The following is a 22734-nucleotide window of genomic DNA, read 5'->3' as shown; positions in this document are numbered from 1 at the left end:
TCGTCTAACGGATGTTTGGTCAGTACTTCGAATCACTAGGTAGATAGTAATTCACTCGGATTATCGGGGAGAGGGAATTATTGTATGTCTGATGTTCTGCTTTCTTAATCTTGCTGAAGAGTCAAGCTAGTAAATGAGACAAAACTGAAAGTGAGCTAGCAATGAGCTAGCAACATACCACCGTCTATTTTTTCTTCAGATATGCAACCAAAAATCGAGATGTCGGATATTCACTTGCTCGTCCAATAAAAGTATCTCGGTAGATAGTATGGTACAAGGTAAGGTAGTGAGTGACTCACTTGTATTTTACTGGGTTTTGTTGCATATCTGATATTACTCTTTCTTACTCTTGCCAAAGAGTCAAGCTAGTAATCGTGCGGAAAAGATGGTAAGCTAACATTGAGCTAGCAATAGGCTAGTAAAATATCACTCTTTATTTATTTTTCAGATATGCAACAAAAGAGTTGGTGGCTGGATATTCACTTCCTCATCCAATAAAATCGTCTCGATACGTTGGATAGAGTGGCAATAGTGATTCACTGGAATTTCTGACGGATTTGGTTGCATATCTGATGCGAGTTAGCTATTGCTAGTGTGGGAATGTCTGCTAGTGATTGTCTGGCAAGTACTAATAGTGATTTGAATTGGTGCTAGTAAGCTGCTAGTGATATAGTGGTAGCTATATATTTTTCAGACGTGCAACAGAAGGGTTGAGATGTGGGATATTCGCTACTGCTATTTCCGTTGGTAGATTCATGGGGAAGATGTAGTCTGGAAGAGTGAATATGGAGAGGACGATATGAAGTGAAGGTGGTGAGATGGGATGATTTGAAAGTGAGAGTATGGGTAATAGATGAAAGGATGGAATGGAATGTTTTGCAATGTCATTATGAGGATGAAGTTATGAGTAATTGGGTAATGCATTATTTCTTCTTCGTGCTTTATGTATTAACATCTGACTATCTATCGAGGGTTGGGCAACGACGTATCTACTTATTCCATCCCATAAAACCACCCCATTGGTTCAAATCATCTATGCACTTTTCTCCTTCACCAATTCCTTAATTTGCGTCTCAATGATGCCAATTGGATCCATACTCTCCATCTCCTTCTTGATTTCCTCAACTTTCTTCTTGTACTTTTCATCCGCGAGCACCTTCTCCACCTCCCCTCTCAAAAACTCTGCATCGGGTCTCGCAGTCTTCAAATTCACACCAGCACCAATCCATTCACATCTCGCACAATTTTCTGGTTTATCTTCCGTCTCTCCACCCATCACCATTGGAACTCCATTACTCAAACCATGTTGGAATCCTCCATATCCTCCATTCGTAATAAAAACATCACAGTAGGGAAGTATATCATCGAAAGGAATGAAATCTTCTACATAAGCATTTTTGGGTATTGTTACCGAGTCTGGTAGTGAAGCACCTTTGACACCTAGTGCGGCAATAACAATAGTATTGTCGTGATCTGCAAATGCTTTGATGGTGGGTATAATCAAATCTGCGTAATTGAGCGCCACGGTTCCTTGACTAACGAAAACAATTCGTTTTTCAGATGCATTTGTAGTGACTTCATCCCACCAGCTAGGATGCGTGGTATTAAACACATCTCTATGGCCCTTTGGTAGACCACCGGAGAAAACCAATGTCTTGGGCAGATCGGTCCGAGGGTATTCTACACTACGCGTACACAGTTGAATGACTCTATCAGGAAGAAGATATGGCGCATCCAGGAAAAACAAACCTGGATTTTTGGCGCCGCAAACTTCGAACTGGTGGTGGAAAAGCTGGGTGATGTGGAGGAATGGTCCGTTTTGCATGTGAGCATGCATAGCTTGATTACGCTCGCGTCCTTCAGGAGAGCTATCTGGGAAAAGCCCTGATCCCATGGGTGGAACATCTGGACTTGATAGTACGATTGGTGTGATTCCCAGGGAGATAACTGCTGTGGGCTTGATACCTGGTGCTCCCATCAATAGTGGAAAGACACCGGTGAAGATAATATCCTGAATGATGATAATTGGCCTTCCTGGATCTTTATCCGTCATGAGCTTCAGAGCTTTTTGGACGGATTGGAATTGTGAGGGCATAGGATTAAGAAACATATGTTCCATATCGAAAAGCATTTGTGCTGGTCCCTGGAGAGTCTCTCGAACTGGCCATTTCTCCGCCATCCCGCTGGGAGAATCGTCGAAATTTGAATAGCCTTCAAGAGCAATGAATGTGGCGCCGATTGCTTCAATCCCTGCACCAAATTGTGAACCGGTTAGAATGGTTACTTCGTAACCTCTCTCTATGAGAACTTTGGCTATAATCTTGCATGGTGCGAAATGTCCTGACACGGGATTGCTGCATACAAGCAAGAGTGGCTTCAGTGTTTCAGCCATACTTAGGAGAGGAAATGTAGATTGAGAAACGGTATCTTCAGTACGTTGACGCGTGTAAAAGCAGAAAAAAGAAAGTGAACAAAGGTATGACAACAATATTATGATTCCCACTGAGGACCTTCCGAGCTATATAGAAGCGGCTCGGTCTTTGTTCATAAGAAGCTCGTATAACAACGAATGCTCGTTGCTCAATATTACCGTGTGATTGACGTTATATCATGCAGATTACAGATTCCAATCCATGACGCCCCATGCAAGAGCCGCTTATCCCAACGGTCAGATTATCGAATTGATTCATTGTCAGCCACAAATATTTTGGCTGATAACACTCACCTGCATAAGCTGTGGGGGACTTCCGGGTCCTCGACTAGGCTTGCTCGGATTGTCAAGATTCTTATTGTGAAAATCACAATCTACGTCCCTCTTGGGTGATGAAACGTGCACAGATACTGGTACAGCGAATGAAAGGGGCAGTGATTCTCGTTGTCGCCAAGCCATTTGCCCAACAGCACTGTTAATCGTCGTTGGATTTTGCTTGATATGAATGGCGTGGCCAAAGCTTCTATCATAACTCCATCGCTACCACGTCGTAATCAATTGGCCTGTCGTTTGTTATGTATGTCAGATTTTAGACTTACCGCGCCGCACTCAGACTTCAAAACTTCCATTAGATTTGTCAGGATCGTAAGGCTGTGATAGAGTAAGCTTCTGTTCTAAGAATCACTGCATGCGTCGAAGGATGCATTGTCTGCAATTGATTGTCACCGCATAGTAGCTAAATGGGCAGGTCCAGAAGAGACCCCAACTTGAAGCTCTCGAGGCTCTACAGTATCTTCTCCATTAAGGTTGCTCCACTCTACAACTCGACATAATACTACCCACTATATTCCTGATATCACCAATAGGGCGAGTACCGCACCGCGCGCGCGCGACGAGCATGGGGTGTGAAGTATCATCAAATTGCCGAATTAACCTTGCCCTACTACATGGGGCTCGGAAAGAAAGTAAATCGAGTATAGAAATTCCATGACAAATGTCGATCGTTACCAAGACACTAGGGCGATTGTTTGAGATGGTATTTAACAGCCTGAATCCTATGCAGAATCCCCATCACTCGTGCGAGACTTTGAGTATTGCATCATGTAGGCTTCAGAGTTACGATTTTCTGAGGTAATGATGATTCCAGTGCGATGGTGGCGAGACACATGTGTTATTCGACTGGGAGTTGGTCGAAAATGACGAAGTAGGAGGGGGAGGATAATGAAAGCATGTAGGATATGATAGGGTTTACTGGACTCTTCAAATCTAGGATTGGCCTGCAGGAATAACTTCTATTTTAGTGGAGTATCAATGTGTGACTAGATGGAATATTGTATTGGAGGGTGAGTAGACGCTCAAACGCTACCTGGAAGAGAATACCCTAACTCTTGTTGGCGTGAGCTGAGGGGGTTAAAGGCTCTTTCAGGAGGGGTTGTGTATACCAAATTTCTCGTGAAACTGGATTGTAAGGAGCGTTCCAGCCATAGAACATACGGATATGGAGGTATTACAACTACTAATTGCGTATCATCATTCGCGGCTATGGAAAAATCAGGCCAAACGAACCTGATCCTGGGAGGAGAATAGAAAAAGATCTATTTCCCTGGCATATCAGGATATAATACCCTGCACGGAATAAGTAAATGTATACCAAGGGCTATAGACTGTGTATTGATGATATGAGATACTTCTCAAACTCTGTGAATCACTTGAGTCAACCAAGGGGGTGATAATCTAGTACATTTTGCCACATGCTAGAGACAATTGCTGAAAAAGAGGGGAAGATGGCTGCATTTGGACAGTAGCGCGATGAGCAGTGAACGAACTGAAAATGAAGAGGCCTACAATCAAGAGGAGAGATGGCAAGTTATAGGGTGCATATAATATTCGCATTAATAGTTCCCGCCGCCCATGAATCTTCATGTATAATCTGATTCCAAAGCATAACCAGATGGCTCAGTGGATGAGTTCAAACCTCAAAGTATACTGAGAATTCCTATTTAAGTCACTGATAGCGATGATATAAATCATAGGTCACTACAAAGAGAATTCAAAAAAATGGTCAATGACTTGATGATTCACTGGTACACTACGCACATTGTTCTGCGGACTTCAAGCCCCCAGCCTCCGCATCACTAGAAGCTGTTAGGTAAAGAAACAATACACGATTCATAACAGGTTTAAATGATGAAGTCATATCAATTGCCATTGGCTAGAAGATAAAAGTTTCATTGGGCATTATCATCTACTATAAATACATACATAACCCATCACCAATATCCCGACCTTCTCAAGCAAAAAGGCCCCAAAAGATCCCAAAATCATCACATACAGAGGGTATAATAATGTAACAATATAGCACCAGCCATATCATTTTAGATACCACTCATATCATCAAGTCAAATAACACATTATAGAGAAGCCAAACCAAGCCAAATAAGAAAAACATGACATCATATCCAACCATTCATCTCATTGTCGACTTCCCGTCTCAAAGCCGCATATCTACTTCCATCCCACCTCTTTTTTTCCCAGCCTCCACTCCTCAATTTCTCGATTCTTGCTTGGATGTCTTTTCGTTCCATTTCTGCTCTATCCTCATTACTGATATCATCAGGAGAGTTGAATAATGAAGGGACAAATGAGGGTTGGTTACTGCGTCGAGATCTGCGTACGTTTTGTATATTATCGATGAGATTGCTGATATGTGTTATGTGATAGGTAAGTTGTGTTGTTATTGATGAGAGGTTGAGATTATAGCTTGTGAGACGCGTGTTATGAGAGGGGTAGTCCGGGGATGGTGATTGATATTTGGAGGAGATTATAGGTCGAGAGGGAGTGATTGGAGATGGAATGGCAAGGGGGATAGTTTCGAAAACATTTGAGTCATTTTCAGGGCTTTGGTCAGATATAATAAGTGTGGGCAATGCTGGCGAGAAAGAAACTTTCTTCTTTATGCGAAGTGGTGCTGGCCTGTTTGGAGTAGTAGTAGTATCTGTTGATTGCGTAGATTGTATCGATGCGATCGATGATTCGGAAAATGTACGGCTGTGTCTGGGTGCCTTGTCATCGTCACAACTCTCAAAAGAGTAAGATGAGAAAGCTGGTGAGAGTCTATCTATGGTAGAAGGGAATGATGTTGATGAGAATACGGAGTCCACAGAAGAGCGAGCACTGGATGTGGATGATGTCGAAGATGACCGATTGCTTCGCGATGAGTCATTATTATGAATAGGGATATCTGCGTATGTGATGTATTCTTCTGCTTTCTGGAAGTACGACAGAGAATCTCGGAGAAGTAGAAGCCTTTCAGGAGAGTTGTTGGCAAGATTCGACGCTGTTATTTCTAAACAGGTGGCACAATAAAAGGATAAGAAGAGCGAATGAAGAGGATGAACACGATACTGTGAATTCATGTCAGTATGATGATTACATGGCGCATTAATGACTTGACATACTGGGTCCGTGATGCTATTGAGAACCTTTGTACATTGCGCAGCACATTGTTCGTATTGTCGTGTCAAATACAGCTTCTTGACTTCATCCATAATGACCTTCCAATCATCCAAGGTATAAGGGGACGCCAGTCTGCTCCAAATTGATCTTATCGATTTCGGCCTTTGCTTCTTGGTTGTAAGTTTTATTGATGAAGATGTTGATGTTTTGGAAGAAGTTGAGGTTGTGGAATTCCCTTCCACTGGCTGTAATTTGAGATGGATCATCTCTCCCATGCTTTTCAGAATTACTTGAGTGGAGATGCCTATGCCGTAGTTATTTTTACGACAATATATCTTTCCAATGTCTTGCCTCCGTTTGTAGAGACGATATCGATTTCGGACGGTAAACAACTGGTACCCGTGATGCAAGCTCCCGTATCATAACCCAGAACGTCGGTAGTCACTGGGATAATGCAGATCGGTACGCTCAGTATCAACCCAGATATTTGGATGGGCAATGATATGAGTAGATAGAGTATTGAGAAGATTCTAAATTGATGTGGTTTGTTTATATCAGAAATATTGAATGAGAATTAATACATTAGACGCGAGAAATCAACACAACACAGAACAAAATGGTATCATAGTACAAATGGGATGCGAAGGAAGCAAAGAATGAAATAGAACTTTAGATAGCTAGTCTTTAGTCTTATTCATATGATATTAGAGAATAGAAGTAAGTAACCTTTGTACCCAAGACCTTGCGGGTAACTATTTTTTCATCTTACTACCGACTACTTACTACTTACTACTAGGTTCTCACTACTCACTACTCACTACTCACTACTCACTACTCACTACTCACTACTCGCTACTCGCTATCATTACTCACAGCCTCCACTTGTTCGACCATCAAGTATCATCATACTCTAGTGTAGATCTGAGAGGCTTTCCCCACGTGTGATTAGATGATTTAGAAGAAAGATAGGTTCGTCCAAAAATATTTTGGGCGTGATCCACCACATTGGACGTCTGTGAGTGAGCGAGGTGTGGTCGAAAATTCGTTTCGAAACCAAACGCACTGATATATTTACAAGATGTTGTGGGCCTTGTGCTTCACCCCTGAATAGCACAGACTCTATTTGCGAAAAGTCATCAGACTAGGCTGCGCCATTTACCTGTATTTTTGATTACAAGGCTGGTCGTAAAGTATAGAAAGGTACGATCTGATATACTTTCATCTACTACTTTTTGTTCTAGCTCCATCTCAATCTACTAGTCATTCTTTTCACCTATAGACCATCCGCTCTGGAAATTTCAAACACCGACGTCGTTTCGTAATATATCCGAACAACCATCTAATATCTCATGTCATAAGGGAACTGACGTTGAATCCTACAGATCGTGAAAGATCATCGTCATAGATGCTCGAATCATCCCAGTGGATATCAAAGAATGGATATATTAGATGGAATCATGATCTCATGAATAAGCCATTAGTGCATTGTGTCTTACACACCCTATGCTTTTGCGCTGCAAATATGTACATGTAAATTGTTTCAAAGAATTTCGATTTTTTCTTTAGGAAGCAGGAACAGCTCCTATAGCTTCTTGAGATAACAGACTTTCTTCTGCAGGCTTCTCAGTCTCTGAAGCAGGCTCGGCACCCTCTGTTGATGGTGCAGACTCTGTAGGATTCGCTGCCGATGCCTCAGAGGTAGGTGCTTCTGCAGGGATTGCCTCAATCTTAGCCTTATCATCTTTAATGCCCCCAACAACCCTCAGACCATCAGCTTTTCGTGTCATGTTATCGATGTCAGCCTTTCTCTTCAACCGTTGCTTGACTTCGGAGACTAGTGCGTCAAGATTGACCATAACACCGTCCTTCTCCGGGTGGCCATCCCTTAAACCATTCTCCTTAATCTTAACTTTGCCTTGGGCAATTTCATCCTCGCCTAGGATGACGCTGAAAGGTACACCATTAACTTCAGCAGCCTTAAACTGATTTGGCAATTTTGGCTTGACTTTGTATAGGAACTCCGCCTAGGGAACTTGTTAGTACACACGAGGTTCTTCAGAAACTTAGAATATGTTTGACTTACCTTGATACCAGCCTCCCAAAGAGTGGAGCAAATTGACATTCGTTCTTTCAGTAGCCCTGTGAAACCCTTTCCTCCAAATGCCATGACGAAGCAGTCTACGTCGTTGTTGCGTACTTGCTCTGCTGTTTGCTCTTCCTCCATTCTAGCTTTAGTTATAGAGAAAATTCTATCTACACCGAACGAAATACCGACGCAAGGAATTTGCTTTCCTTTTCCAGCAAACATACCAACAAGGTTATCGTAACGTCCACCAGCTGCGACACTTCCAACACCGACGCTAGGGTCTGATGAGCGATCCTCATCAGCATCAGCCACTTTCTTAGGTTTCTTCGAAGATTTTGGCGGGGCAGCAGTGGCAGCAGACATGCTCACAAGAGGTGCAGACCCTTCTGTAACAACCTCATAAATGATTCCAGTGTAATAATCAAGTCCTCTTGCTAAACTCAAATCGAATGAAACATTCTCTAAACATTTGAATGCCTCGAGATAACCGAACAGAAGATCCATATCTTCCAAGCCGGCCTTCATAGAAGCATTGGCCATCAACTTCTCATCAGCTTGTAATTTGCTGAGGAGGTCCTTCTGGCCTTTCTGTACGACATACTCTCCAATTCTGTCTGCAACATCTTCTGCCAAACCCTTCTCTTCTGTCATCTCTTTACGTACATCTTCCCATGGTAGTTTATCGAGCTTGTCAACTGCTGAGGAGATTGTGCGAATCTTGTCCTCTGGAACCCCACAAACTTCGAAGATTCCGTCTAATATTTTTCTGTGGTTGAGTTTGATGGTATATCGTCCCTTCCAGCCAAGACCCTCAAATACTTCAGTTGCAACCCTGATGATCTCAGCATCAGGCAACATAGGGTCATAGACACCCGCGATATCAAAATCGCATTGGTAGAATTCTCTCATACGGCCTTTGGTCATTGCTGGCTGATCTCGTCTGTAGACTTTTGCAATGTGATATCTCTTGATACTTTGAACGCTTCCATTCATGGCCAACCATCTTGCAAATGGTACTGTCAGATCATACCTGAGTGAGCAGATCTCACCACCTTGGTCAGCCAAGTCATAGATGAGTTTGCTGTCTTCGCCATATTTCCCTGCGAGAATATCCTTTAACTCGAAAACCGGGGTATCGATAGTGACTGCTCCGTGACGCTTGAAGGCTTCTGTGATAGTCGCAAAGATTTTGTCCCGAATGACCATATCCTTCCCTTGCCCTATTGAAATAAGTATCATGTCACATGTCGGTGATGATTAGAGATAGGGACGCAATTGTGTATAGCAATGTGACAGGGATATATGGGGGTACCTACAATCCTTCGTCCCCTTGGGAGTCTTCAACTCAAATTTTGGTCCTTTGGCCATGTTTAATTCTTCGTAGTATTGTTTTCTTTCTGCTTTTGAGAGAGCGGGGGTTGCTGGGGCCCAAGCCGAACGTGAATTGGGAATTCTTAAAAGTTGTGGCAGTCGTGAAAGTCGTGACGATCTCGCAGATCTGAGTAAGTGAGTTTGAAAGACCTTCATTCACTTTCTCATATCTATATGGAGTTTTGATAAGGTTGAGAGGGTCAATTTCTTTGATTCTGAGTCATCTGGGGTGCCTCGAATTTTTTGTTTTATGCACAATGGCGAGGCTGAGTACGGTAACTGTAGTGGCATAGAATTCGCTTGCAGTTTGTTGGTGCGGGGAGTTGTGTTGCCTCATTCGATCGGTGATCGGTGAAATCTGGTAAAAAGTTCCGATGAAGCTTGGAACTAATAAATGATGGAACGGAACCTTGGAAGCTTTCAAGTACTGTCTGTACGTACGGGACCCTTAGGAAATCGATACAGCTACAGCTTCCTTATCCTGATCTTTCCTTCCCTCGTCATTCACATCAAATACGTGATCATTCAGCCCGCATGTAGAGCTAATCATGGCTCCTCATGCTGGGTTTGATACAAATCAGATTAAAGATAAAGCGAGGAAGGATTTACTATACTTATTAGAGGGTGTAAGTAAGGCCTCACCGTCTCCCATGCTGCTCGAGGTTGCAGCTGACATGTTAATCTTCGCAGGTTCGCGGAAAGAAGAATCTCGTACTTGAACAGAGTTTGGCTGGTCCACTTGGCGTCATTGTCAAGTTTTCGACTCTTCAAGATTACGGTGTCGATAAGGTCTTCTTCTTAGAGAATGGCAATGCAGATGTTAGCCAGCAGAATGTCGTGTTCATTGCTAGGGGAGAGAGTGCGAAACATGCTCAATCAATAGCTGGTAAGTACTTGGTCATTCTTGTCACTTCATTCTTTTCTTTTCTTGTACCTTTGATGGGATCTCAAAAGTAGACCTTATAGCCGTACTTCTCCAACTCTATTCGGTCAGTCTTGATCCCTATATGAATAATTCTCATATATTTGAACAACACGATCATAAGCATATCTTCGATTTCAATTTGTGTTTAATGCTATCAGAACGTGCTGACAGTCTCAGATCATATCAAACGCATGCAGCGAGAGAGCCAGACAGGACATGAATTTTCCATATTTTGGGTCCCACGAAGAACATTAGTATCAGAAAAGATTCTTGAAGAATCTGGCGTACTGGGTGACACCAGTATTGCCGAGTTTCCTCTCTATTTTCTTCCGCTAGAAAAGGACCTCTTGTCATTAGAATTGCACGAATCGTTCGAAGATTTATATCTACGAAAAGACCCAACGCCGACATTTCTCCTCGCACGTGCTTTGATGCTCATACAACAAAAACATGGCCTATTCCCTAGAATGACTGGGCAGGGTGATAATGCGAAGAGACTTGCCGATCTCCTTTTACGAATGCGACAAGAATTGATCGCGGGCGAAGATTCCAATGAAAGCAATAAACTTGGACTCTCCCCAAGTAACACGGTCGAAAGCCTCATTATTATCGATCGCGAAATTGATTACGCGACCCCTTTACTGACGCAATTAACATACGAGGGGCTGATTGACGAGGCGGTAGGTATTCAACATAATCAAGCCGATGTGGATTCATCTATTGTGGGGTCCGCTCCTCAAGCCCCTCAAGGGTCCTCGAAAACAGTCGGAGCAGCACCTGTACAAGCCAAAAAGCGGAAAATAATACTGGACTCGTCCGATAAACTTTATTCTCAATTGAGAGATACCAATTTTGCTATTGTTGGACCGCTCCTTAACAAGGTCGCACGACGCCTGAAAGATGATTATGAAAGTAGACATGGAACAAAAAGTACTGCAGAATTGAGAGACTTTGTGAACAAGCTCCCAGGTTACCAAGCCGAGCAGCAAAGCTTGAAAATACATACTGGTTTAGCAGAAGAGATAATGAAACATACTCGTACAGAACAATTCAGCAAACTGCTAGAAGTTCAACAAAATCTGGTCGCCGGTGCCGATCCTTCTTCCCAACACGACGCCATCGAAGAGCTCATTGCTCGAGATGCCCCTCTCCCTGAAGTCTTAAGACTTCTGTGCCTAGAATCATGCATCTCTGGCGGTATCAAACCTCGCGAATTGGATACGTTCAAGAAAATGATCCTACAAGCGTATGGGTACCAGCACATGCTCACCTTGGATGCTCTGGAGAAATTACAATTACTACTCTCAAGGACATCTCCAATGGCATCAATGATTCCCATGACCGGAGCTGGAGCTCAACCTGGTGCCAATACCAATTATACTTATCTGCGAAAACAACTTCGCCTAATTGTTGATGAAGTTAACGAGCACGATCCAAATGATATCGCTTATGTCTACAGTGGTTACGCGCCACTTTCGATACGCCTCGTTCAATGCATATTGCAAAAACAATATATCATTTCGATGACCAGAGGAGGAAATGCGAACAATACTGCGAGCGTGGCTACTGGCGGCTCTTCTCAAGGCTGGCGAGGATTTGATGAACCATTGAAGCATGTGCGAGGCCAGACCTTCGATGAAGTACAAAAAGGGGAAGATAAAGCTGTCAAAGCGAGAGCCCTTCTCACGGGCAGTGGTGAGAAAAAGACTGTTTTTGTTGTATTCCTAGGGGGAATAACATTTACAGAGATTGCAGCTTTGAGATTTATCGCGAAGCAAGAAGAAGGTATGCATCCCGTTATCATTTTCTAAACACTTCAACATCACTTACTAAGAGACACACAGCACGAAAGCAAATCATTATATGCACAACCTCGATCATAAATGGGAATCGAATGATGGATGTAGCGATAGAGAAGGACTCGTTGGGCAGAACTAGTGTGCCGGACGTAACATTATGATGAACAATGAGAAATATCATGAACAAAAGATAAAAAGGGGCAGAAGTCCCAACTTACTTCAATAATAGTAATCTTAAATCAAAATATTTGCCAACAATGAAACTACGTACAACATTTCCTCTTGACCTTCCTCTTCTGGGGGTCTGGAATGCAATGCTACAATAAGATCGGAGTTCTTGCAATTTAGGGTTCCTTGTCAACTTCATTCTAAACTAAATAAACACCACACGTGATCGCTATCCGCATCTTTTGCCCGCCCGAGATCCCATAAGACATGATATATCCATATCGTACGACACAACGATCAACAAATCTCCTCGAGTCCTAGAAAAACTTTCATAACTTTCGCCTGCGACTCCTGATGACATAGGGTGAATAACACATATGAGACTCGGCGCGGTGTACGACATACATCGCAATATGTTGAATGATAGAGGTGAGGCCAATCCACGTGTAAGACGTATATCTCTACATTTTAGTTATATGAAGGTTCTAACACCACCAGAACAGATATTTGAGAGTACATCATATCGAATTGGACAATAATAAGGGGTTATTTCGGCTCGTGGCTTGAGGCTGTTCATGGGCAATTCGTCATCTCCCAACTCTGAGCCTCCGAACATACTTTTATATCTAAGCATTCCAAGGAAGAAGTCACCGGGTTTAGACCTCTCAGCATGGCAACCACGATGGATGCCCAGATAAGTCAACAAGATGACTTAGGTCACGATACATTGATGGGATTTCAAGAATTAGATTCCCATCTTGCTATATTTGAGTCTACGGAGAACCGAAGAGCGTCATCTACCCCGGGTACTATATCTACTCCTGGCTTCGATGCAACAATCGACACCATTGAAACGCAGCCTACTTTTGAGAACTTTGAGCATACCATTATCGTTGATACCTCGACCGATCATTTCCAATCTGATATCAAATCCCGTGCAAGGGTCATTAAAGATCCTAAACCTAGTACTAACGGCGATAAGAAGTATGTATTGATGCATCTCCTCTTGTCTTTTGAAGTCCTCAATTGAGCTGTCAATGTTAATTGGCTTTTATCAGTAGAGCTGCACGCCAATTAAAACACGCGTCGGATGGCAACATACACCTACAGCCCGAAAGCGCTCGAGACTCTTTAGCCTCTTCAATGACTACAGATCATGATGATGGTTCCTCTTCACTGTCCTCATTGTCAAGCCATCCTAATTCTCCAACAGTCGATAAAAATTCCGGGGTGGCTACAAAGGCATCATCCTTGAGTGGAAATAGACCGACATATAATGTACGCCCGAAAGAATCGATACCTACGGATGTTCATCCAGCAGAATATGCCAGGCAATGTATTGCTGCAGCAGAATCGTCACGACTCAGTCCATACACTCTACACCCAGAGGAGTATCATATGTTACGTGGGCATATAAGCCATCAACAGGTCACGACGTATCTCAATATCAGAAATGGAATACTCCGACTCTGGACACGTAATCCCTCGATACATGTAATGAGAGATGAAGCTATTGGTTGTGCAAGAGACACCCGTTGGTTTGAAACTGCTCGAGTTTGTCACGAATGGTTAGCTAGGCGTGGTTACATTAACTACGGCTGTCTCGAGAACCCAGAGTCCAAAATAGATCACAGCGAGATGCAAAAAACTGGACCCAGGCGCACCATCGCTGTCATCGGAGCTGGTATGTCTGGCTTAGGTTGTGCTAGGCAATTAGAAAGCCTCTTTGCCCAATTCGAACATCGTTTTCATGAAATGGGCGAGGCATTACCTCGTGTGGTCATAGTTGAAGGCAGAGACCGAGTTGGTGGAAGAGTTTACTCCCGTCAATTCGAGTCACGACCCGAATATCCAACTCTGTTTCCTGGTAGTCGATACACTGCAGAAATGGGTGGTATGATTATTACTGGGTTTGATCGTGGCAATCCTTTGAATATCATCGTAAGAGGACAATTGGCGCTACCTTATCATCCGTTGAAGCCGGATACCACAATATATGATGATGGCCACCCAGTCGACCTCCAACGCGATCAACAAGCCGAGAAGCTTTTCAATTACATTCTCGATCGTGTTGGCGAGTATAAATTTAAGATTCCACTACCGCCTCTTATAGATGGTGATAGAGACCATTTAGAAGCTGGACGCGATGGTAATGGGGATGGGTCAAGAACCATCAGCGAGGTTGAGAACAGGGCCAGTATCGCCCCGCAGTCTGCTGCAAGTGAAAAATCATCTGCTGCCGAAGAAATGGTGCCTGTGGCATCGGATAGGCTCACTGGCAGAGCTCATTTGGAGCCAGGGATTCCAGCCGTGCATACTGCTGCTTACAAAGCTCGCGAGATTGGATGGCAGCTTAGGGATGGTATTGGTATTGAATCTGACCTCGACCTCGAACGCTCGACGAGTAAGGAGAATGCTACACTTGGGTCAGTATTCGATGACGCGATTCGACAATATATGAGAATGATTGATTTCACACCTCTCGATCTCAGACTTATCAATTGGCATGTTGCAAACCTTGAATATAGTAATGCGATTACTTGCAATAAGTTAAGTCTGGGGGGCTGGGATCTAGATGCTGGTAATGAATGGGAAGGCAAGCATACAATGGTCACAGGGGGCTACCAGCAAGTCCCCCGAGGTCTATTAAATTTTCCCCGGTTACTGGATGTGAAGAAAAAGAGTGCAGTAAAACGCATTTGTTATAATCCTCATGGTATCATTTCCTCAAGTAGGATCGACTGTGAAAATGGCGAGTCAATCGAGGCAAATTATATCGTTTCCACTATCCCACTGGGTGTTTTGAAGCAGAACAAGATCGAATTCGAACCAAAATTACCTTCATGGAAAACCGGAGCAATTCAACGAATCGGATATGGAATCCTCAATAAAGTTATATTAGTTTTCAAAGAGCCTTTTTGGGACCAAAGCCGGGATATCTTTGGGACCCTTCGTAATCCACCCAACAAGTCCAGCTTGGAACAAGGAGAATACTTCACACACAGAGGAAGATTTTTCCAGTGGTTCAATTGCACCAATACTTCCGGCGTGCCAACTCTGTTAGCTCTCATGGCTGGCGATGCAGCATTTTACACGGAGAAGACCTCAAACGAAGATTTGGTATCTGAGGCTACAAACGTTCTACGAGGAGTTTTCGGTGATCATATTCCTATGCCTGTAGAGTCGATTGTTACTCGTTGGGGTCAAGACCAATTCTCTCGCGGCAGTTACTCTTACACAGGGCCAAATTTTCAAAGTGATGATTATGGGGTTATGGCAAAACCTGTTGGCAATCTCTTCTTTGGTGGAGAGCACACTTGTGGTACACATCCAGCCACTGTTCACGGAGCTTACATCTCGGGTCTCAGGGCAGCCTCCGAAGTATTAGAGTCTATCATTGGACCAATAGAAATACCAGAACGCCTTGTTCCACCCAAAGAGTCAGCGTCAAAGAGAAAGGCCGAGGCCATTGAAGTGCCCAAGGATCCAAAGCAAGCTCGTCTCGAGGCGTATGAAATCGAAATATGGAATGCGATATATGCCAAGCTTGGTGATCGACCTTGGAAGCCTTCAAAGAACCACTCTAATTCATATCAAATGTACAGTAAGGATACATGGGAGGAAGCCAAAAGGAAGTGTGAAGAAGGGCGACGACCAGGGAAAGGCAAACCGATCACCAATGAAGTTAAGAAAATGATCACGAAAATGTGGAACGAAGCTCCAGAGGATGTAAAGAAACCTTATATTGACAAGGCTCTCGAACGAAAGCAGATTTATCAAGATGCTGTTGCGGAATATAACGTAAAATCGGCGAAATGGGATAAAGATGCTTGGGATTTCCGAGTACAATACGAAAAGGATCACCCAAGCTTACCGGGTCCAGACGAAGATATTGGTAGTCCTTGGAGACGTGATAGAAGAGCTAAGAGAACGAGTGGTTATGCTGAAGATTCTGAATCCGAACTGGATTTGTAAAGTGGATTCCTGGGTTTGCATTGCATTCGCATTGTACGATAAGTATGGGTCATGATTCATTACAACGGAGTTATTACATTGGTCCGGGACACTTTCAAAATGGTGGTGGTTAAACTCTGGCGTATGGGTGAAACTCTGATGGAGGGAACTTGGTCCAAACAGGAGGACGGTGAATGGATGGGTTGCATATAGCTGGATTTTCCTGCTTGGGTCTTTTTGACTCAATGTTGTATGTACGCCTGAATAGCATATACATAATCTTTCAATACAGTAAAAAAATTTGCTTGCAAATATCCTGACTTGCCGTTTTTTAATGAATATACCTAAAGTTTCCTCAGTATCTGCGAACATCAAATAGTCGTTATCGTTAATCAGACCCTTGCTTTCGCTAAAACGTAGCTCTAACGTCAACCCCTCCATCTTCAACATTGACAACGCAAGCTCCATACTTCATACAACCACCTTCAAAATGGCAGAAGTCGATCAATTTGATAGCGCGCTGTAAGTTGTTACTTCCTTTTTCTTAGTCCAAGATTCGAAATCTGCGAGTAAAATTTCATTCACGGAACGTATCAACTGATCAACCTCTACAGGGATCTCCTCCGCCGTCTCAACCCAAAACATACCACCACCCATTTAAACTCTCTTATTGACCTCGTTCCCTCCTTAACAGAAGATCTCCTAAGCTCTGTCGATCAACCTCTTACTATTTCCCGCTGCCGCAAAACTGGTCGCGATTACCTTCTCTGCGATTATAACCGTGATGGCGATAGCTATCGTTCCCCATGGAGTGGTGAATTCGAGACACCTGTAGGTGGTACAACACCAGGTGGTATTGATGATCAAGGAAACAATGATGGAGCCGGAGAAGGTGCCGTTCCTAGTGAACGGGTCAGAAAAATGGAGATTAGAGCAAATGAGGCTTTTGATGTTTACAGGGAGTTATATTATGAGGGTGGTGTTAGTAGTGTTTATTTCTGGAACTTGGATGATGGGTTTGCGGGTGTGGTTTTATTGAAGAAAGGTAAGAATGATATCTTTTGATACTTTTTGATACTTTTTGAGTGGCCATATTTGGCATATTGAGAGGTGGGCATTTATAATGGAAGCTAATTCGAGATTTATAGTTGCACCTTCATCATCCAACTCCGCCGGTTCTTGGGACAGCATTCACGTATTCGAAGCTGTTGACCGTGCTCGTACCGCCCATTACAAGCTCACATCTACCGTAATTCTTTCCCTCTCTACCAATGGCAATGAGCTCGGCGAAATGGATCTTAGCGGAAATATGACACGACAGATCGAGGCAGATTTACCAATTCAAGATGATGCGGAACATATAGCTAATATTGGAAGACTTGTCGAGGATATGGAGTTGAAGATGAGAAATTTGTTACAAGAGGTTTATTTTGGGAAGGCAAAGGATGTAGTTGGGGATTTGAGAAGTTTGGGAAGCTTGAGTGAGGGGGCAAAAGAAAGAAAGGTTAGGGGTGAAATGTTGGATGCTATGAAGAGGTAGATAGATAGATAAGGGGTATATAGAGCATTTTGGAATGGGGCAAGCTTAGATGAATGGAGTGGGATATGTGTTATGTTTGCATGAGATATGAAAATACAGGAGCTTTTGATTCTTTGCTTTTGAAAGCAGTATAATTGAGTTCCGTTCAATCATCTATTCTGTATACTGTTCTTTCTATTCTAGTACCATCTGCTTTGTATGCATGACATACATTCTTTTTGAAAATCTACCTCAAAATCTCAATCACGTTTTCGCCTTCTCTCACTATTTCCTTTACATCGCTAAGGGAAGGGGGTGAGCTTATCCCCTCTCTCCAAATCCCCCTCCACAATGTTGAAGACCTTCAAAATCTTTATACAGCACGACTTTAACATATAAGACCATGATTTAGGGTACAATCATACAACCTAATCGAATAAAAGCTCTTACAGCATAAAAGTGCCTTGTTAGCAAAAGGCTCCAGCACGTTAATTTTCCTGCAGGTGCTAAAACAGTATCGGCCTCTTCCACTCCAATACCACAACCTCGCATCTCCATAATTACTTACACTGATTGACACTCGCTATACCTGTTTCTTCTTCGTCTTTCTGTTTTTCCATTGTTATGTACATCATATATAAAAAATCGGTTTCTCTTTCAATCAACTCAGCTCGGGCTTCTGGCGCAATGGCAACGCGTTTGACTTCGACTTCTGTTAGAAATAACAGTCTTCTCCATCAAAAGATTGCAGGTTCGATCCCTGCGGGGCTCACATCCTTTTGCTAGTCTGGAGGTCTAGGAGGTTCGTTAACAGTTACAATTATACGAATTAGTTGAGATTTGACGAAGTTGTGGGAGTTTGAAGATTTTGGTGATGGGAAGGACGGGGGCGAGTGGAACGGGATTGCGGGTTTAAAGTGGAGTTGTGGAATGGATTAGACTTGTGAATGGAATGGAATGCTTTTGATATGAAATAGTAATGATTGGAAAGGAAAAGGGAAGGAAATCATCCTTTTGAAATTATGGCTTTTTAGCGAAGAGAAGCTCGTAAGTTGAAAGGGAGTATGTATGCTATTCATATATCCTGGGCATCAAATATTTCAAGCTTGGAGATTCTAAGGACTCAATGAAGATTCGAAAATGAATAGAATTAATTTATTTGATGGAATTAGACAATTAAACATAGCGGTGGGTTTAACCATGTGGGGAGAGCGGAAGTATGTTACCGATTAGCTTTCTTTTGGGAATCTCGTTTTGGTAGAAGGGGATGACAATATTGCTTTGATTGCAAGGCAGACTTCTTGAATATAATTATCCGAAGGATTTGAGGGTTAGATATTGTCATTCTATTCAACGGGAAAGGTCTACGAGGTTCAACACCCGGTCTTGCTTGTAGGTAAGAAAAGTATGGAAGCTTTTTACGTGTTTATTATTTTACGCATTTATTGACAGGATCAAGGAGACGGTTGGACCTATTACTGATATTCTCTCTAAAGTCGTAGATTATTTCAGAGCAGTATGTAGGGAATGTGCGAAACTAGTTGAATGAGAGAATTGATGCCGTGAAGATACTCTGTACATCGGTTAATTTGTATTCGAGTCTGATCCGGTTATCTCTCTGAGTACAGAAAATCCAATACAATTAAGTAGAATAATCCTTTGAGGATATTAAGTTTCGATACCTACATTAACTTGATTTTGGCCAATAAATAAATAATCCTTAAATTTTGAATTCGCGATATTAAGTGTCTCATTTGATTTCGAATGTTGGAAAGAGTGTATATTTTCGATGTTGTAATTTTTTCGTTCTGTCGAAGGTCGTACCATTCATTTATTGTTGTTGAATATGTCAACTTTGAGCATGAACTGTGAATGATTGTCGAAAAGTAAAAGTAAATATTTATTTTCACTATCTAAGTATCCAACGCCTTGTATTGTAGACCATACGATTTTACAATATGCCAGTCAAACTGGTCCTATTAGAGACGAGATCTATAGCCGACACTGAATCATTATCAATAGAGGAGGGAGGGGTTGCCGGAATGGAAGTTAATTTAGCCTCAAATTCGTAGTTCAACGTCAGTCACACTGAAATCAAATACTTTCAAGCTTCCAGCTTCAAATCGTTTTATGACATTCACTATACAAAAATATGATACAGAATATCCAGAAGCACTTAGGCATCTACTTTTTTCAACCCCCAGATTCAAACAGATATATACACAGGGCTTCTCAAATAACCAGATCACATCGTATCACATCACATCAAATCTGAACAAATACCTCTATACATACACGCACCTTTCAGCAAAATATCCCTCACAACCTCCTACTGCTCTCTCTACCCTCTTCCTTCGCCTTCCTTACTCCTTCCTCCCTACCAACGCATAGCCCACACGTCCGAACAAAATCTGTATTCTTCAAATTTTACCCTGCGAGATAATCGCAATCGAAACAGGATCTCAAATCTGGATTTAGTATATCCGTATGCTTGTTGTCCGTATGGAAACACTACTACAACTGGTGTATATGAATATGTGTATCCGGGCTCTTATTATATACCGGTACGTACTGCGCAGGCTGCACAAGTTGCTAAGGCCTCGCGGGCTCATATGATAGATCACCAAGGTTGCATGGATTGCCGGGACACTTCCCAATTTTCGATATTTATAGCAGATTCATTCTTCAATTGTTCGATATCCGAATTCATGTTTGTTTTGATTGTTCTATTTCTCATCAATGATTGCAGTAATACATAAAATGAATGATTTGATATATCAAGCGATATTCACAAGTCCAATTTTGCAGTGTCCCGTCAATCCGTACACCCACTCACTGGTGGATCAGCAGAGATGTGATTTAAGACATTGTGCACGACCGGAAGTTCAAGTTCAAGCTCAAGCCCAGTGCCGATTTCAGCCCCCAAGCAAGATATCACCCCTCTCATTATTTTTCATCGGAGCTTCATGTCCGGATGGGAATACTCGTTCTCCATAATTTATATAAATGTGCTGGGGTTGGATTTGCATGCGCGTATCCTTATCCGTTATATTCGAATCTGGGATATACGTATGGTATGTATCTACTGGGGAGCACGGGGCCGTGGTATTAAGGAGGAGGATGATGTTGAGGAAGATGGCGATTTATGTTTGTGGGATACACTAAATAGAGATATTGTAGTGTTGAAGAACAGGAGGAAATCGCGGCGAGTAGACTACACGTCTCTGCGCTGATAGGATGGTTATACCGAAGTAGCTGGGAGAGAGGGTATGAGCCTGTTGTCTGCCTTTACCTCAAGATTTAGAGTGAGATGGAAGTGACGGAATGGTGATATATTGGATTAGGCAGTTCCTTGACGTTACAGCGAACAAACTTGTTCTTCTGGGTTAAACACAATGATACTAGAGGTCCGGAATCTTCATCCGCAGAGTGCCAATGTTGTTTTCAATCTATACTTTTAAAGATATAGCTTGCGACCGAATTCTAATCAATGATTCTTCCCCTATCTTCATGCAAAGGACAAATGTGAATGCAACTTAAACCCAAAAGATGCCAATGATACCCTGAGACCCGGGGGTCTCATCAAACGTTCACACCACTTGTGATCAAGGTATCCGTTAGTCCAGACTGGCAGACTAGATAGAAGCTTCCAATATTTAAACGCAATTCAACATTCAAGATGGAATCAACACATCAAGACATTCGATCGTTCCGATTGGATCCCGAACCCTAAAGCTTTCATTGCCGGACTGCAATCCGAACTATTGGGAAACCCTGCTTGTGCTACGATTTGGAATTCCAAATGTCACCACGCTCCCAAAACGATATCAAACCTCGTGTTGCAAATTTGTTCATGCATGAGTCTCAAATATCATCTCATCATAAATGAGGTGTTGGTGTTTGTATTCCAAAGAAGAAATTCATCCCAGTTCATGCCCTCATTTACCGTGCATATACTCCTGCATTCAAAACATTCTTTCGGAAATTCTCGAATCCTTCTAGAAAAGTCGGTACATAGGCGCCACGACTTTAATATGCAGGTAACGCTAAGCAAAAGTAGCTGCACGGAAAAACATTAATGTGAAAAGAAATTCGAGTTTGATTTGACGGAACAGTAATATGCAGGTGGTCAGAATAATCAAACACAACGAGAGATGAGATGACGAACTCCTGTGCAATTTCCGTTTCAGATAGTTCTATGCAGGAGATGGAAGGTTGAGGAAGGTACCAGGTGGTTTAAATGAATTGGAGATGACTTGCATACTACTTGTATGTATGCCGGTGAATGAGTTTCGACAACTTTTCTCTTCTCGATTGTTCCTGCATGAGCCCGGCCACCGGGTGGAACGATATCCAATGAACATCGTAACAATATCTGAACCTCTTGCCTTATGAATCTGCCAAGTTATAGAGGCTCGAAGCGGTGCTTGAATAACAAAAAGGTTATTGTCGGCGCTTGAAGTGACTTTTCCTTTCTGATCGCTTTGCCAAGTACCCCGGAGTTGCGTTCGGCATTGCGGATATGAACTCTATTGTATTGCCCACATTGAATCTTGGATCTGAACAAGAAAAGTACTATAGGAACTGCCCCTCTCGATCTATCGAATCTCACAATTGGGACCTCATTGCCTCTGTGCGTGCGTGATAGGTGGTCATGTTGTATGGGGGAATGAGGCCTGTGCTAATTAGACTGTGTACTCTGTACGGATTTGGCTTTCGCCATGATGTTTGCCGCGGAGTATGCCCCCCTCGCCCCCCTATCTGTACTCGAACCCCTGGCCACCGCTGACCTACTAGGCATAGGAGATTAAAGCGAAAACCCTTCTACCCATTCTGTAGGCTGTTCGTCGGAACGGATGGGTAGGAATAAGAGCCTAGAGAATACAAGGATAGATCATAGGAAAATTGTCAAAGTACCGAAGTTGGTTCGACATGATGAAATCTTGTTATTGCTGTTTTTATCTTTTACTCGGCAGCTCAATGTAACCATAACTATATCGAGACTATCGAGGGGAGATTGTAACC

At 42.7% G+C, this 22734-nt stretch overlaps 6 protein-coding genes across 6 annotated transcripts; 3 read left to right on the top strand and 3 right to left on the bottom strand.

Annotated features, from left to right (window-relative positions):
• Positions 1-1033: 1033 nt before the first annotated feature.
• On the bottom strand, positions 1034-2392 carry EAE97_005157 (uncharacterized protein; the record flags this gene model as incomplete). The annotated part of the gene is made up of 1 exon (XM_038875669.1): positions 1034-2392. The coding sequence occupies one exon, from the start codon at positions 2390-2392 to the stop codon at positions 1034-1036; it is 1359 nt and encodes a 452-aa protein (XP_038733006.1).
• Positions 2393-4728: 2336 nt separating this feature from the next.
• On the bottom strand, positions 4729-6162 carry EAE97_005156 (uncharacterized protein; the record flags this gene model as incomplete). Its single annotated transcript, XM_038875668.1, has 2 exons — positions 4729-5835; positions 5890-6162. 2 exons carry the CDS (start codon positions 6160-6162, stop codon positions 4885-4887), a joined length of 1224 nt encoding a protein of 407 aa, XP_038733005.1. The 3' UTR covers positions 4729-4884.
• A 462-nt stretch (positions 6163-6624) lies between these two features.
• Positions 6625-9648, bottom strand: EAE97_005155 (uncharacterized protein). Its single transcript, XM_038875667.1, has 3 exons — positions 9290-9648; positions 7971-9193; positions 6625-7911 (listed from the first exon to the last, which is right to left on the bottom strand). The coding sequence occupies exons 1-3, from the start codon at positions 9498-9500 to the stop codon at positions 7450-7452; spliced, it is 1896 nt and encodes a 631-aa protein (XP_038733004.1). The 5' UTR covers positions 9501-9648; the 3' UTR covers positions 6625-7449.
• A 244-nt stretch (positions 9649-9892) lies between these two features.
• On the top strand, positions 9893-12229 carry EAE97_005154 (uncharacterized protein; the record flags this gene model as incomplete). Its single annotated transcript, XM_038875666.1, has 4 exons — positions 9893-9970; positions 10035-10230; positions 10447-12054; positions 12114-12229. 4 exons carry the CDS (start codon positions 9893-9895, stop codon positions 12227-12229), a joined length of 1998 nt encoding a protein of 665 aa, XP_038733003.1.
• A 677-nt stretch (positions 12230-12906) lies between these two features.
• Positions 12907-16211, top strand: EAE97_005153 (uncharacterized protein; the record flags this gene model as incomplete). Its single annotated transcript, XM_038875665.1, has 2 exons — positions 12907-13220; positions 13295-16211. The coding sequence occupies 2 exons, from the start codon at positions 12907-12909 to the stop codon at positions 16209-16211; spliced, it is 3231 nt and encodes a 1076-aa protein (XP_038733002.1).
• A 469-nt stretch (positions 16212-16680) lies between these two features.
• Positions 16681-17730, top strand: EAE97_005152 (uncharacterized protein; the record flags this gene model as incomplete). The annotated part of the gene is made up of 3 exons (XM_038875664.1): positions 16681-16712; positions 16805-17235; positions 17339-17730. The coding sequence occupies 3 exons, from the start codon at positions 16681-16683 to the stop codon at positions 17728-17730; spliced, it is 855 nt and encodes a 284-aa protein (XP_038733001.1).
• Positions 17731-22734: the final 5004 nt, after the last annotated feature.

The sequence above is a fragment of the Botrytis byssoidea genome, assembly GCF_014898295.1.
Source record: "Botrytis byssoidea strain MUCL 94 chromosome Unknown BBYS_009, whole genome shotgun sequence".
In the NCBI taxonomy this organism is placed as follows: domain Eukaryota; kingdom Fungi; phylum Ascomycota; class Leotiomycetes; order Helotiales; family Sclerotiniaceae; genus Botrytis; species Botrytis byssoidea.
This window is presented reverse-complemented; position numbering and strand designations above follow the sequence as displayed.

Bases quoted from the DNA above. Each gene is read 5' to 3' on its own strand.
- EAE97_005155 (XM_038875667.1), bottom strand. From the start codon at position 9,500: ATGAAGGTCTTTCAAACTCACTTACTCAGATCTGCGAGATCGTCACGA. The intron at 9,194-9,289 runs GTAGGTACCCCC...TTATTTCAATAG, and splicing joins TCCCAAGGGGACGAAGGATT to GGCAAGGGAAGGATATGGTC. The intron at 7,912-7,970 runs GTAAGTCAAACA...CAAGTTCCCTAG, and splicing joins TTTGGGAGGCTGGTATCAAG to GCGGAGTTCCTATACAAAGT.